General features: G+C 51.3%; 1 protein-coding gene across 4 annotated transcripts in view; it reads left to right on the top strand.

Moving 5' to 3' along the window:
• ASB3 (ankyrin repeat and SOCS box containing 3) overlaps window positions 1–14,568 on the top strand; it is a 404,583-nt gene that overhangs the window by 260,860 nt on the left and 129,155 nt on the right. For all 4 annotated transcript variants that reach the window (XM_086927737.1, XM_086927738.1, XM_086927740.1 and 1 more), the window contains exon 7: window positions 13,245–13,422. In XM_086927737.1, the coding sequence (XP_086783863.1) occupies window positions 13,245–13,422 (178 nt within the window). The remainder of the gene's footprint in view (window positions 1–13,244; window positions 13,423–14,568) is intronic.

A 14,568-nucleotide genomic window follows, 5' to 3' on the forward strand; every position in this document is an offset into this window, starting at 1 on the left:
GGTGCCACGTGAAACCTGATGTGATACCTACACACGCGCTAAGGTCTGTGGTGTAAGTGTCGGTATACTCAATGGCACTTGAAAAAATACCTGTAAGGCACGGAAGAAGACATGACAAGACATATAGTCTATCGCAACATAAAATGCAACCTTAGTGGCAATAAGGATGTGCTGTAGTCATTGTCTCTATGACTACTACAGTGATTGGCGTGTTGCCCATGCTTGTGGCGACATGCAATAGATTCTATGCATGCTGCATCAGTATTGAATAGAACATGGGTGATTGGATGGTGAGTGCACGTTTAAATGGAAGTGCTAAGCGCCACTCAATGGTTATGACTGAGGCACTTACTAACCCCCGCAGAGGATAGCGTAGACACCCTGTGCAGTCTATGGGCTGTACTAATTGAAGCCCGGTGTCGTATGTGTGGGCCACTTGTGCATTGACTAGTGGTCCTGGGCCCATTACGCGCAGTGAGCAGGAGTCTGTACATGCAGTGATGTGACTTAGTGCTCCTGCGATCGATATCAGAGGATTGTAAGGAACTATTAAAAACTGTAATAAACTAAATAAACATGCACAAGAGTTTCTTAAAATTACAATGTATGGGGATATTAGGCAGAATATCTGGGGGATGGTTGATCGTCCAAGAATCGGATCTGAAAGTCCAAACAATTGTTGTATTAAGCACAATAGTTAGTTGCGGGCTCTATGTGGTGGCACAATTGGAGCACGCAAAGCCTTACATGGTCTTAGAGACCCCTCCGCTGCAAACCTGACTCGGTCTCTCGTAGTCCCGGCTGGTGCTGGGTGTCAGTTCAGTTCAACAAGTTTTATTCGAATTCAGTAAAAAATTCATAAAAGCATACAAGATAAAAACACATTAAAAGCAAACAGCAAATATGTTCATTACGTGGTCACTATTTGTACAAGGTTAACAACAATTCATTATACTAATAAAATCGTTTTTACAATTCATCATAAACAAACCCTAGCCGCTTTGGTAAAAGCGTGATCATTTCAATTTCAATTAAATCAGCCGATTTAGAAGTAGTGTTGTATGACTTTTACGGTGACACATTTTGAAATAAGACAGATAAGCTTCAGAGAGTATAAAAGAGCAAGATACATAAGTGGTTACTTTGGTAAAGACCATCTCCAGACTTAGTGTGAATCGTAATCAGTTTCAATTATTTGCGAAAACCCTTCTGAAATCGGATTTAACAAGTCAGTGCACCAGGTCTATACCTTGGAATAAAGCAAATCGATTATGGGTGGGTATTATGTGCTTACTAGATCCAGGGCCTCTGCTACCCATGCCGAAATTATTTTGTGCATATGATCTTGCAGGGGGCAAGTATGTATTTCTAGGGTAAAAGTCACACAATTCCCATGTTCCAATTGGGCCATCGCCCATTTGTGGCTGCCAACATCGCAGATATTTGATAACTCGGGTGTCCCTAAAATTGACCAAAACCAGGTCTCCCGGTATGTCCTTGGGGATAGATCCCAACCACCCTACCCTTCTGACATTTAAAATCGTTCCATCTATATTGGGTGGTAGGGGTCTATTCTTGGTCAGCCAGAAAGACACCTTGTTTTCCAGATCCGCTGGTCTTTCAATTTTGCTATTGGTGAGTTCAGGCACGCCCGAGAGGATGTACACAAAAGGAGCCGCCTCCGGCGGTAGATCTATATGTGTAACCTTTCTTTGCATGTTGCCATAGTTGTGGGACTTCCCCTCTGTCGGCGTGAGTGGGTTGGTCGGCCCTTCTCTAATGGCTGGACTCTGGGCTATTAGGGCGTTTGGTATGACTAATGTTTTGGATGTTTTGGGGGCAAGTGCATAAATTTGTGCGGTATTACTTTGTGCAGAGGTGACTAGGGTCTCAACTTGCTTATTTCCTTCCATTCTTTTTGTGAGTGTTAGGTTTGCCCTGATGGTTTCCTCTATGGTTGTGAGCTTTTCCCCTATTACCTCAATTCTTTTTTCCAATGGGGATATTAAAGTCCTGACCATGAGTTCAATCTGGGCCAGTAAGTCGGATGGTGTAATGGATGCAGGAGAATCCAGAATTGGACATACCTCAGATGTTTTTAGGGTATTACTAATGGCCGTAAGGGGTCTTAGATACAATCTTTGTTTTTTAGCTAACTTTCCCCTCTGTTTAGGACCTTTGCGCTTTCTGTTAAGAAAGGGGGCCTGGATGTTTGCTGACTGTTGGATAGTATCTGTAGATGTTAATAGAAGGGGAGTACCAAGATGGCTTGCATTTAGTTGGGATGTAATGCTAGGCTAGGGACTAGTGTTTCTCATTGCACATGCAGGTGTATTTGTTTGCTCATTCCCATTTTCAACGTTGGTATACACAGTTTTACAAAGCAGATTTAATTCCTCCAGTAAAGTCAAGGTTTGGATTTGGTCTGGTAGCGCCATAGAAGAATGGGGGCTGGATGTGTGTTCTACGGGGAGACTTAGTTCTACCCTCTCTATTACGGACTCGATTGCCTATGTGGTCCTGATTAGATAGTTGTCCAATGTCCCCTTCCGTTGCCCCCCCCTGAAGGATATTATTTATGTGAAGCCCTTTGTCAGTCATGATATAATTAGCTTTCTGAATATATATATGATATGACAATGACAGGTGCCTGTGCAGGCAGTGCACGTACTCTAATAGCCAAACAACGGAGAGGTCAGAACGTAGCCCAGTAGAGGATACCGTAGAGTATATAATGTCAGTCACTTTGATTGGTTAGTACATATTACCTTCCTTTTCCAGTGAGCATGAGGCAAGGATCAAATGGGGTGGCCCGTCCTCCTCAGGCCTCTGAGGGCCACAGAGGGCCCGCCCTTTGCCCGGGCTTCGCCCTTTGCCGACCCGCACGCGATCCCGCGACGCGGGTACTGGAGTCCTTTAGAAGCGCCTCCTGGCGCCGGAAATCCGCGTGGCGGCGTGTTCCGCCGCTAGGGCGTCTGGGTACTGTAGTTCCTGGGTCGACCACGCCCCCTCGCACTGCGGCCGCTGGTCTGGGCTTGCGGCGGCGGAGGGGAGCGCTTGGGCGTTGGAGCTGTGCTGGTCTGGTCACTAAGGTATGCCCCCCAAAGGTTTTCGGTTCCCCCCGCTCCACTAGTACTGGAGTCCTTTAGAAGCGCCTCCTGGCGCCGGAAATCCGTGTGGCGGTGTGTTCCGCCACTAGGGCGTCTGGGTACTGTAGTTCCTGGGTCGACCATGCCCCCCTCGCACTGCGGCCGCTGGTCTGGGCTTGCGGCGGCAGAGGGGAGTGCTGGGGCATTGGAGCTGTGCTGGTCTGGTCACTGAGGTATGCCCCCCAAAGGTTTTCGGTTCACGAATGGAGCAGCTTATGTAGGAAGTAAACCGGACCCGTTACGTGCTGCGAGGCATGTCCTGGTTGGGCATGACTCGGCATGTGGTTAGGTAAGCAGCAATGATGAAGGACTTTTGCTCCGGCTCGGTCGGTCAAATCAGCGGCCTCTTGGAAAGTGGTCCATTCAATCCCAGCCCACACCTAGGTATTAGATTTAAGGAGTTAGTAGGATTTTTCATAAATCCAGGACAAGTCTGGGAAGACGGTTTATACCACAGGAGGGTATATTCAACAGATAGGTTATTAGATGCATCAGTTTAAGTGTCAATATTCCGGGATAGTAATCTCGCAGGTGTTGCCTGTTGGTTGAAAGATTGCATCCTTTGTATAGATCCAAATGCGTATGGTGCATTGTGTCTGGTAGTTGCAAGCTCTTGTGTTCATGTCCTTATATTACCGGAGGCGTACATGTTATCATTGCAAATGACAGGTGGTCAGGTTGGTGGGGATGTTTACAGTTGCATGTCGTTATGCTCTGCTGTGGCCTTTCCAAGGAATATTATCATTGAGGTCTGTCTTATGGCTGGATAGGCGATAGATCCATCTCTGTTCTTTCTGTAAAAGTTGGTGTTGGATGTTAGGCATGTTTGGATCCAGAGCCTCTATGATGACCCAGCGCGTGTCATTAGTGGTGCGTTATGCCTCGAGAAAATGATTGGACATTTTGGTGGTGTTTTTTCTGCTTCTTATGGTGCTCCGATGTTCGCCAATTCTGGTCTTGACATGGACAAAGAGCGATATGATTCACAACGCTGAGGGTCCTTGTCAGCTTAAGAATTGTAACTATTGGCAGTTCTCGCAGCAAGGGAGGCAATGCACTGGCGGTAAGAGACTCCTCATACACTGCGGGGTGAACAGACAAGAATATTCTGTATAGAATGCAGTGGTCGGGCCTTTCACACCTGGGTCTTTGCACGCTGGCATACCAGCAATGACCCTAAACACCTCGTTAACTAAAAAAAGTTTGTCTAGATATTTGCTGTGGTCATCTTCAAGCGGTACAAAAGGGGGTGGTGATGGACGGAGCATCCAAATCAATCAAACACTCGCACCCAGTCAAAAGATCTGGGTTTAATCCATCACCGTTCTTTAGCCCACTCTGCCACCCCAGTTCAGACATGGCTATATGCAAATCAGTCTGACCCTGTGCCTCATGGGAACAGTTCAGCTGGAACTGCCAAGCCATGTCTTCCCTGGACTGGAAACAAGCTTTCGAGGACTGGTTTCTGGCATTCCAGCCGTCTTCAGCCCGGCTTGCTTGAATCCAGTGGCAAAGTGAGCAAGGGACTCACGTCTGAGCAAATCCTGCCACACTTATTTTTTTTTTTTTTTTTTTAAATATATTTTTATTGCAGGAATCAGTAAATCGTTACATAATCGACCAGCAGTATAGCACAAGCAAAATCAATGAGATACAACCCTCCGTCCCTCCGCCGTAAGTTTCTTACACAGCCATTCGGCCCACAACCCTGGGGTCGGGCGGCGAAATTCAATGGGGGCTCAAAAGGATGTCGAAGCTGGTCCGGATGATCCACTGTCCGTCATCTGCTTTTCCAAACAAGCCTATAAACCCAGAAAGAAAAACCCCACCCTCAAAACGCTACAAACCAAAGAAAACCCTACCCAACCCCGCCATCAGCGCCCGGTAACAACCGCAACAGGATCTGCTAAGGGACCCATGGGGAAAGCAACATGTCTGAAAGTGCAATCGTTTATTGGGACATGGGGCGAGCCGCTTCCTCACCTTCAGAGTCGCTGGGGGCGCAATAATCCCTAAGGGCCTGCACTAACGTTTCCCACTCCAGCGCTGCCTCCTGCGCCTTCTCATTACGCTGCCTCCAAGCTAGCTGGTATCTTAGCGTGCTCTCCCCCGCCGCCCACTTCAAGAGTTCGCTGTGCCATCGGCTTCCTGTCGGACCAACTCGTGCCTTCCAGTTCCTGGTCACCTCTCGTTTAGCAAGGAGTAGCCCTAAATCGATGAATTTGCTGGATATTTTATTCTTGGGGGTATGAGGGAACCAGTGCAGGAGTCCCACCGCCGCGTCAAACGATAAGGACCTCCCCGTCACCTCCTCCAGGGTCTTCCCGACTTCCACCCAGTAGGATGACAATCCCGGGCAGGCCCACAGCATGTGGAGAAGGTCCGCCTCCTGGGCCGGGCACCTGGGGCAGTCCGCCGAATTCGTAGCAAAATATCGCCTGATTTTCACCGGGGTCAGATATGCTCTATGGAGCACGTAATAGTGGACCAGTTGAAAGCGGGCGTGGCGTGTGCCCTTCCAGGCTCGCCGCACCAGCTGGGACCAGGTCGTCTCCGGGATCTCCTTGCCAATGTCCTCCTCCCAGCGATTTCTCAATGTAGTGAGGGGAGCCAGCCCCTCGTTGATCAGTCTACCGTAAAGGCAAGTGACCGCCTTCACCGTGCCCGCAGACATCATCACGTATTGGCACACCGGAGATAAAGTGGGTTCCTCCTGCCCGCTTTTCCAGTGCGCCTGGATCGCTCGGACAAGGGCCGAGTGCAGCAGAAAGTCGCCGCGGGGGATCTCGAAGCGATCAATGAGCTCCTGAAAGGGCAAGAGCGTCCCGTCCTCATACAGGTCCCCTACTAGCTGTAAGCCGGCGTCCTCCCAGTTCGCCAATCGTGACCAATCGCCGCCATGGGGGAAGGCCGTCAGCATCCCCAAAGGTATTTCGGGCGCATACGGTGTTTTCAGATGGCCCCGGGCGTGTGCTCGGTTCCAACACAGGCGAACGGTCCGCTCCTCCAGCGACAAGTCCCGTAGGGCCAAACGTTGTCGCAGCGCTATGAAGGAGAGAACATGCATGGCCATACCCGTCCCCCTTCTGTCTTCTGGGCCCCGGAATTCCCGGGCGATCTCCTGGGTGAAGGTCTGGAGCTGTGCCGCTAAATAATACTTTTCAAAGTCCGGCACCGCAAGCCCACCCTCATCCTTCGGCCTCATCAGGGTCTTAAGGGCCACCCGTCGGCGGCCCGAGCCCCAGAGGAATCCGACTATTATTGATCGTAGCAGTCGAAACGTGGCCGGTGGGACCCAAATCGGTAGTGTCCGGAAATAATATAACAACCGGGGAAGCGCCACCAATTTAAGCAGAGCGATCCGCCCTGCCACTGAGAGCGGTAGCGTGGCCCAGAAGTCCATACAGCCTCGAAGTGCTCGGGTGCTGCGGGCAATGTTCCCATCGAGGAGGTCGGATGGTTCGTGATAGACGTACACCCCCAGGTACTTAAAGCAGTCGGGTTCCCATCTAATCTCCCTACTTAGAGTAGGGGCGGGGCTGCCCTTGCGAACCGGGAAAAGACAGGTCTTAGTCCAATTCACCCGGAGGCCCGAGACCTCCCCAAACTCCGTGAGCGCCGTCGCAGCTCCATGTAGGGCGGCGAGCGGGTTCTCTAGGAAGAGCAGCAGGTCGTCTGCATACAGCGAAATATAGTGCGGGCCCGAAGGAGTCCAAAGGCCCGTATAATGGGCTCCCGATCGGAGATGCAGCGCGAGTGGCTCCACCGCCAGCGCAAAGAGAAGTGGGGATAGCGAACATCCCTGCCTCGTGCCCCTTTCCACCGGATATTGTGAGGAAATCAGTGGTCCCGCCCGAACCCTGGCCGATGCAGAGGCATAGAGAACCGTGGTCCACCTGACGAAGCCCTCACCGAGGCCGAACCTCCGTAGCACAGTGCAAAGGTAGTCCCATTCCAGGCTATCAAAAGCCTTCTCTAGGTCTACCGATAAGACAACCGGGCACGGGGCATCCACAAGCGGCTCCCCTAGCAAGCGGAACAACCTGCGAATGTTCATGGTCGTGTTACGCCTAGGGATAAAACCAGCTTGGTCCTCATGCACCAGGGAGCTCATGTGTCCCAGCAGCCTCGAGGCCAGGATACTGCTCAGTATTTTATAGTCAACCGTTAGCATTGACAAGGGACGGTAAGACCCCGGGTCGGATGGGTCCCTTCCGGGTTTGAGGAGTGGAACCACCAACGCCTCGCACATCGAGCTCGGGAGTCGCCCGAGCCTCTTCGCCTCTCTGTAGACTACCAATAACCTAGGGGCTAGGAGGTCAGCATAAGCTGCATAAAACTCCACAGGAAGGCCGTCCAGGCCCGGGGTCTTATTCCTCGCCATCCTTTTAATGGCGCTACGGATCTCTCCTAGTTCTATGTCGGACCCCAGGGCTTTCGCCACGTCCTGCTCCACTGTTCGGAGCTCCAGTGGCCGTAAATAATTATCGAGCAGGTCAGGGTCTCTGGCTGAGCGACTGCAGTACAACCGTTCGTAATATTGCCGGTAGCAGCTCAGAATCTCAGGCTGAGTGTACACCTCGGTTCCGTCTGCCTTGCGCATAGATGTCGTCAATGAGGACTGACGCGTAGGGTTGGCCAGCCATGCCAGCAACGCGCTCGATCTATCCCCCTCTGCGATGGACCGAACCGTATAGGCCTTGTAGTCAAAACAGCGAAGCCGTTCGACTTCCACCGCCTCCTTCGCCTCCGCCGTGCGTACCTGTAATTCAGGGCGCCCGGGGTGCGAATTTCCAGCTCACGGAGTTTCCGGTCCGCTGCATCTAGGTCGGCGAGGATAACTCGCCTCATGCCTACCTTTTTAGAAATACAGTAACCCCTCACCACCACCTTAAAAGCGTCCCACTCTAACGCTCTCGTGCTCGCGGTGCCACAGTTGGACGCAAAGTACTCCGAGACCTTGTCACGCAGGTCCGCCCTGAAAACACTGTCCTCAAGGATCTCAGGCCGTAATTTCCAGGTGGGCACCGCAGGCGCCCCGGGGAACCAACGAAGGTCCAGCAGGAGGGGGTTATGGTCTGATATGGTTCTGGACAAATATTCAGATCGGACCGCTGCCGAAACCAGTTCGGGCGAGCCAAGAAATCCGTCCAGTCTAACATGCAACTCATGGAGGCTCGAAAAGTAGGAATAGTCCCTAGATGTGGGGTGGTGCGCTCTCCAGATATCCGTTAGACCCCAGTGGGTCTGCCAGTCCCTACGACCCTTAGCCATGCGACGGACCGGAGAATCGGGAAGGGGTGGATGCGAGCGGTCAGTGTCTACATCCACTACTGAGTTGAAATCTCCCCCGAGCAGAAGGGGCCCGGAGAAGAAGTGGGCCAACGAGCCCGATAACCTGGAAAGGAAGGCAGTTTGGTCTATATTAGGAGCGTACACACAGCAGACGTTTAAGTCCCTCCCTCCCAAAGTGCCCGAGATAGCCACATAACGCCCCTCTGGATCTATCACTGTTTTCGTGACCTGGAAGGGAACCCCAGCTCTAACCCAAATCAGCGCCCCTCTGGCATACGCGGAGTACGAAGTGCAAAAGACCTGCCCCCTCCACCTACGCTGTAGCGCCGCCCCTTCCGCCTTGTTCAGATGAGTCTCCTGCAGCAGCGCCATTTGCACCCCCCTACGCACTAAATAAGGGTGGACTTTGTGGCGCCTGGACATAGTATGAAGCCCCCGCACGTTCCAAGTAACACATTTCAGATTAGCAACATCAGCCATTGTCCCATATCGTTCTCGCAAAGTCTCCCCATCTGGGTCCCAACAAAGAAAGGATAGCAATCATCCCAGCACTGATGGCGGCCATTTTCCCCAACCAAAACTGAACAACCCAAGAATGAACCATACCCCCATCCACCCCCCCCAGAACAGGACCCAAATAGCACCATCTAGTTCCCATCCAAACCATACCCTCTGACAACCCACTAACCCCCACTAATCCTGCGGTCGCCACCGTAGGAAGGCCTTAAGGGCCAGGTGCGGGCCGGGCGGAGGCAGTGGGCCCTCGACGCTCAGGCTACCAGGACTAAAGCAGGCCCAAAGCAGTGCCAAAAACCCCTCGGGGCAAAAACAGTGCACCCCACCCTCCCTGCCCCGGGAGTCAGCGTCAATTGTCGGCATCCGCCACCCCCCTGCCGGGCCCCCTCCCAAAATGAAGTAGCTCACCCCATCACCCTTGTCCATCCAGAAGGTCTTCCACCGATTTCGGTGTAATTACCGGTGTATGGACGCTATCAGTCACCGATTCCTCGGAGTCCGTTGGTGCCCCCTCGTCACCAGGGTCTGCTTCCTCCTCAATGGCATCGTCCCGTGAGCCAGATAGCACAGATAACACCTCCAGCACTCCCCTCCGCTCCGTCGATGTCTCTGCAGTTGAGGGCCCCCCCGAGCGGCCACGGCGACTCCGAATCCTCCTGGATCGCCGTCTCTGCTCCGGCTCCGCCGTCTGCTGGGATGAGGAGCCAAAGCCATCTTTCCCTGCTCTATAAAGTTCGAGCCAGGCACAGACATCCTCCGGGGTATCAAAGAATTGAGTTTTGTCATCGACAATTATGCGGAGCCTTGCAGGATAGAGGAGCGAGTACTGGATGCCCTCGCTCCTGAGCTCGCGCTTGACCGCCAGGAAGGAAAACCGTCTGCGTTGAGTTTCGTAGGTGTAATCTGGGAAGATGTTCACCTGGCTGTTCACCACTTTGAATGGACCATTATGTCTGGCGGCATTGAGGATGAAGTCTCTGTCCCTAAAATGCAATAACCGCGCCACCACTGGTCTCGGGGCACGTCCCTGCTGCGGCGGCCTCGCCGGGACTCTATGGGCACGCTCCAGGGTGTAGAAGGAGGATAGACCCTCCGGGGCCACCGTGTCACGGAGCCAGGCCTCCAAGTATGCCACCATGTCGCCATCCTCAATCTTTTCCGGCAGGCCCACCACACGGATGTTGTTCTTCCTGTTGCGGCCTTCCGCATCCTCCGCTCTCTGCTCCAGGGCCGCAATCCGGGATAAAGCATCCTTCATAGTCGCAGCCAAGGTTCGCTGCGCCGGCTCCAAGGTTTTCACCGAGCTCTCCACTTCCTTGACCCGGTCCGAAAGTTTGCCGTGGTCCGCTCTAAGGAGACCTAGGCTCGTCGCTACCTGGGCAATGTCCTGCTGGAGGGCCGAGCGCGTGGTCGCTATCGCCTCCAAGACGCGGTCAAATTGCTGTTGCATCGATGCACCAACCAGAACTCTCCGGGTCCCCACGTTCCTCTTTGTCCTGGGTCTCCGAGTCTGAGGCGGCTGGGGTAGTCCCCTTAGCTCCTCTAGGTTTCCCCATGTCGCCGGGCGCACTCCGTGCTGGCCCAGGAACAGGCGTCTCCGAGTGCAGGCTCCGGTTATGACTCTCCCGGTTACTGTGCCTCAAGTCGAGTGCCGGAGATCTCCGTCTCCAGGGCCTGTTGGATCTTCTCCGCTTCGGCTCGCGCCACCACCCCGTCGTCCGAGGGCACCGAGGAGGAGGCGGAGACAATCGCCGCCAGGTCGGGCAGGCCCGCGCGACCGATAAGGTCCCGGGGTGAGGATCACCAACTCCACCGGACGATTTGCGGCGCCAGAGGGTTGCGCCTCCCATGGAAGTGGGTCAGCCAAGAAAAGGTAGTTAAATGCGGTGTCGTGAGTGGGGCCACCGCCGGGAACTCCAGACGTCCGCGTGCGGGATCCACTATTGCGTGGGCATCCGCCCAGTCACCCATCCGAGTGCAATCCTTGTTAAAAAATAAGTCCGATCTGACCGATAACCAGAACCCAGGTCACTGGGAGATGGCAGAGCCAGGGGTGTGCCGCCGCTGGTGATGCCCCTCCAGTCTAATAGATCCAGCCAGGGGGACAATGAAGTCCGGGCGCCATGTTGGGTCGCACTCCGCAACTCCGCAAACTTCGATTTTCCACTGGGTCACCCCTTGTTCAGACCGCGCCAAGGGCCCCGGCAGGTCTCCGTCGGGCCGTTCAGCAGAATGCGGGGTCTGGGGTGCCCCGCAGCCTCCGATTTACAGGATAATCACGGGCTCAGTCCCGGAGCCGAGCTCTCAGGCGACCATCGCCATCGGCGCCCAAGCCACGCCCCCAACCCTACCACACTTTTGGTGGCTAAAAGCGGTACAAAAGGGGGTGGTGATGTCGGAGCATCCGAATCAATCAAACACTCACACCCAGTCAAAAGATCTGGATTTAATCCATCACCGTTCTTTAGCCCACTCTGCCACCCCAGTTCAGACATGGCTATATGTTTGGGTTGAAGGGTTTTGTCCAGAGACTTAGGGTCGAGGGTGAAATCTGGTGCGGGAGTAAGGATGATGTTGTGATCATGATACTAAGAAAAGTAAATGGATTGTAGATTTGTTTGACCTTATCACAAAAAATGGGAGGCCATTTTCTCACAAAAATCTAGAGTGTAGTTACTACCTCTATTTTCAGGAGGTTTGGTAAGTTTGTTTATAACTTGAAAGAGTTCTTTAGTGGAATGCTTAGGTGTTTTAATTTGATGTATAAAATAGTCAGATTTTTCCTTCTTAGTGGTTGCTTTGTAGCTAGCCAGGGACTGTTTATAGATTGCCGCCAAGAGGGATGCGATACAAAAGGGGATGATGGACGGCGCGTTTGAGCAAATCAAATACTCACTCCCAGTCAACTGATCTGGGTTTAATCGATCACCATTCTTTAGCTCACTCAGCCACCCCAGTTCAGACATGGCCATATTCAAATCAGTCTGACCCTGTGCCTCATGGGAACAGTCCAGCCCGAACTGCCAAGCCCTGTCTTCCCTGGACTGGAAACAAGCATCCTGGGACCGGTTTCGGATTCATAATCTTCATCACTCAGGCTATCTTGAATCCGGTGGCCAAGTGAGCAAGGGACTCACGTCTGAGCATACCCTGCCAACTTAGGGCGAAGAAAGCGATACAAAAGGGGATGATGGACGAAGCATTGGAGCAAATCGAACACTCACTCCCAGTCAACTAATCTGGGTTTAATCCATCACCATTCTTTAGCTCACTCAGCCACCCCAGTTCAGACATGGCCATATGCAAATCAGTCTGACCCTGTGCCTCATGGGAACAGTCCAGCCCGAACTGCCAAGCCATATCTTCCCTGGAACGGAAACAAGCATCCAGGGACCGGTTTGGGATCAGCCAGGAGGGATGCAGGAAAGTTTGCCATCCATTGTGGGTTGGTTACAGCCGACTCTCTGGGCAGTACGATTTCCACGTCAGTAGCCCTTTGTCCCTACGCCTAGATGAGATTAACTGTCCATAGTACACTAATGGACATGCCCTTTGATGGCCGTTGCCTTTTTAACGACAAAGCGGACAACGCTCTAGAGCGTTTCAAGGACTCACAGGCTACGGCCAAGTCCTTGGGCCTCTCCAGTCACCCCTTCTTTTCCTGTCGCACTCACCATCAGAGGCGTGTCTAGAAGCGAACGCTGTACTACGCTGAGCACATTAACACAAGTGAATTATATTAAAGCATATTTGACTTACGGTGAGGTGCCTGGCATATACATAAGTATGGTGTCACCCCATCGCAACTTAGAAGCAGTTCGTATGCGGTAACGATGGGTTAAATCTTGTGTGCCACCTCCGCTTGCATCCCTGATATTGGTATAAATACATGTTCATTTTGTGACAGTTTTATGTGCATTTTTCAACAAATCCACAAGTAATTAATTCTGTCTTTTGAGGATGGGAAGTAGAGCTGTTTGTCATTACAAGAGGAAAAAAACGGCCTAGATCTTGTGGGTTTCCAGCATTTTTATTGTTTTGCAAAACAAATGATCCACTTTACTCTAATATTGGATACATTAGGAACACGTACTAATGTGCTGCACTATTACCATGATTTAAAACAAATGCAAATAAATTATACGTTGCAAAAAATAACGTAGGTCGACTACTAAGACCCAGTATCTCATGGCGACACGCACTGCATAATTAACCGTGCAATATATGTTGGCGTGGCAGGAATGCAAATGTCGATTCAATGTGAAGAGCTTTATTCTATTTCAGGGGCTAATGTCAATTGTCAAGCAAAGGACAAGGCCACGCCGTTATTCATCACAGCGCAGGAAGGCCACGCCAGTTGCGCAGAGCTGCTGCTTTCCCATGGGGCAGACCCAAACCTGTTTTGCAATGAAGAGAGCTGGCAGTTACCCATTCATGCAGCTGCACAAATGGGCCGTACAACGTAAGTCATCCCCAGTGCACTCCGTGTATCTAGAGCGGATCTTCCTAACTTGAAACACAAAACCCCTCACGCATATGTTGTCATTATGTGCTGAAATGATCACTCCAGGCCGTTCTTCTTTTCTTTTAAAAAATTACTCTGTACACCTTTATAACACGACTGATATGTTTTCCTGCTCTACCCGTTTAATTGTTGCTCTCTGTTTTTTCTGTGAAATGATTTCTCCGCATGAATTCCTTTGGCACAAAGCTGCAGGCTTGGTACATATGACTGTCTATCTGATAATATGAAATGGTGGAAACTAATTAAATGAACCAACGGTAATTTATTCAGTAATAAAATAGGAGTGTTCCTACGTTTATGTATTGACGGCACTGTCCATTTTCGTTGTTCATTATGTTGTATTTGGAGGGAATCATGGAAACAAACAATCACAGATGAGAGCAAGGCGTTAGCTGAAACTGGCAGACCTTGTTTTCCTCATGTCATGGTGATGCTATACATTCTAGAAACTGAGTTATACAAAACACCAAAGCACTCTCCAATACGTGTAATGTCCAGACAGTATGGACTTTCTTTGAACAAACAGAAGTGTTCTGTTTATTTTGGCACAGTTGTGATAATATAGTGGTACTGTCCAAAAAGTTGTAGCGCATAGTTAGTAACATAAAAAACAGCCTTCGTTCATGTTGTGATATCCAGAAGAAGCACAGCCAACACGCGTTTCGTCATTTAGTGACTTTTTCAAGGCTGTCGAATGGTAGTGAGGCTAATAAAGTCCTACTTCTTGTCCACAACACGTTGCATTGAATAGTCACATTGAAACAGATTCATAGTAGCTGGGAGTCGCGTAACTAGTTAGCATGGAGGAGACCATCATCTCCTTGTGTTTTCTTTGCTTGTCCTAAGTTGGCAGAGTATGCCAGATGTGGGTCCCTTTCTCACTTCGCCGCTGAATTAACGCTAGCCTGGCTGATAAGGGGTTTTACCCCAAAACTGGTCCTAGGGTGCTTTTTTCCTCTCCAGGGAAGACCTGGCTTGGCAGTTTGGGCTTGACTTTTCTCTTGAGGAACAGGGTCAAGACTAATTTGCATATGGTTCGGTCTGAACTGGGTTGGTGAAGTGAGCTAAAGAACGATGATGGAT

The sequence above is a fragment of the Lissotriton vulgaris genome, chromosome 6 (genome assembly GCF_964263255.1).
Source record: "Lissotriton vulgaris chromosome 6, aLisVul1.2, whole genome shotgun sequence".
NCBI lineage: Eukaryota > Metazoa > Chordata > Amphibia > Caudata > Salamandridae > Lissotriton > Lissotriton vulgaris.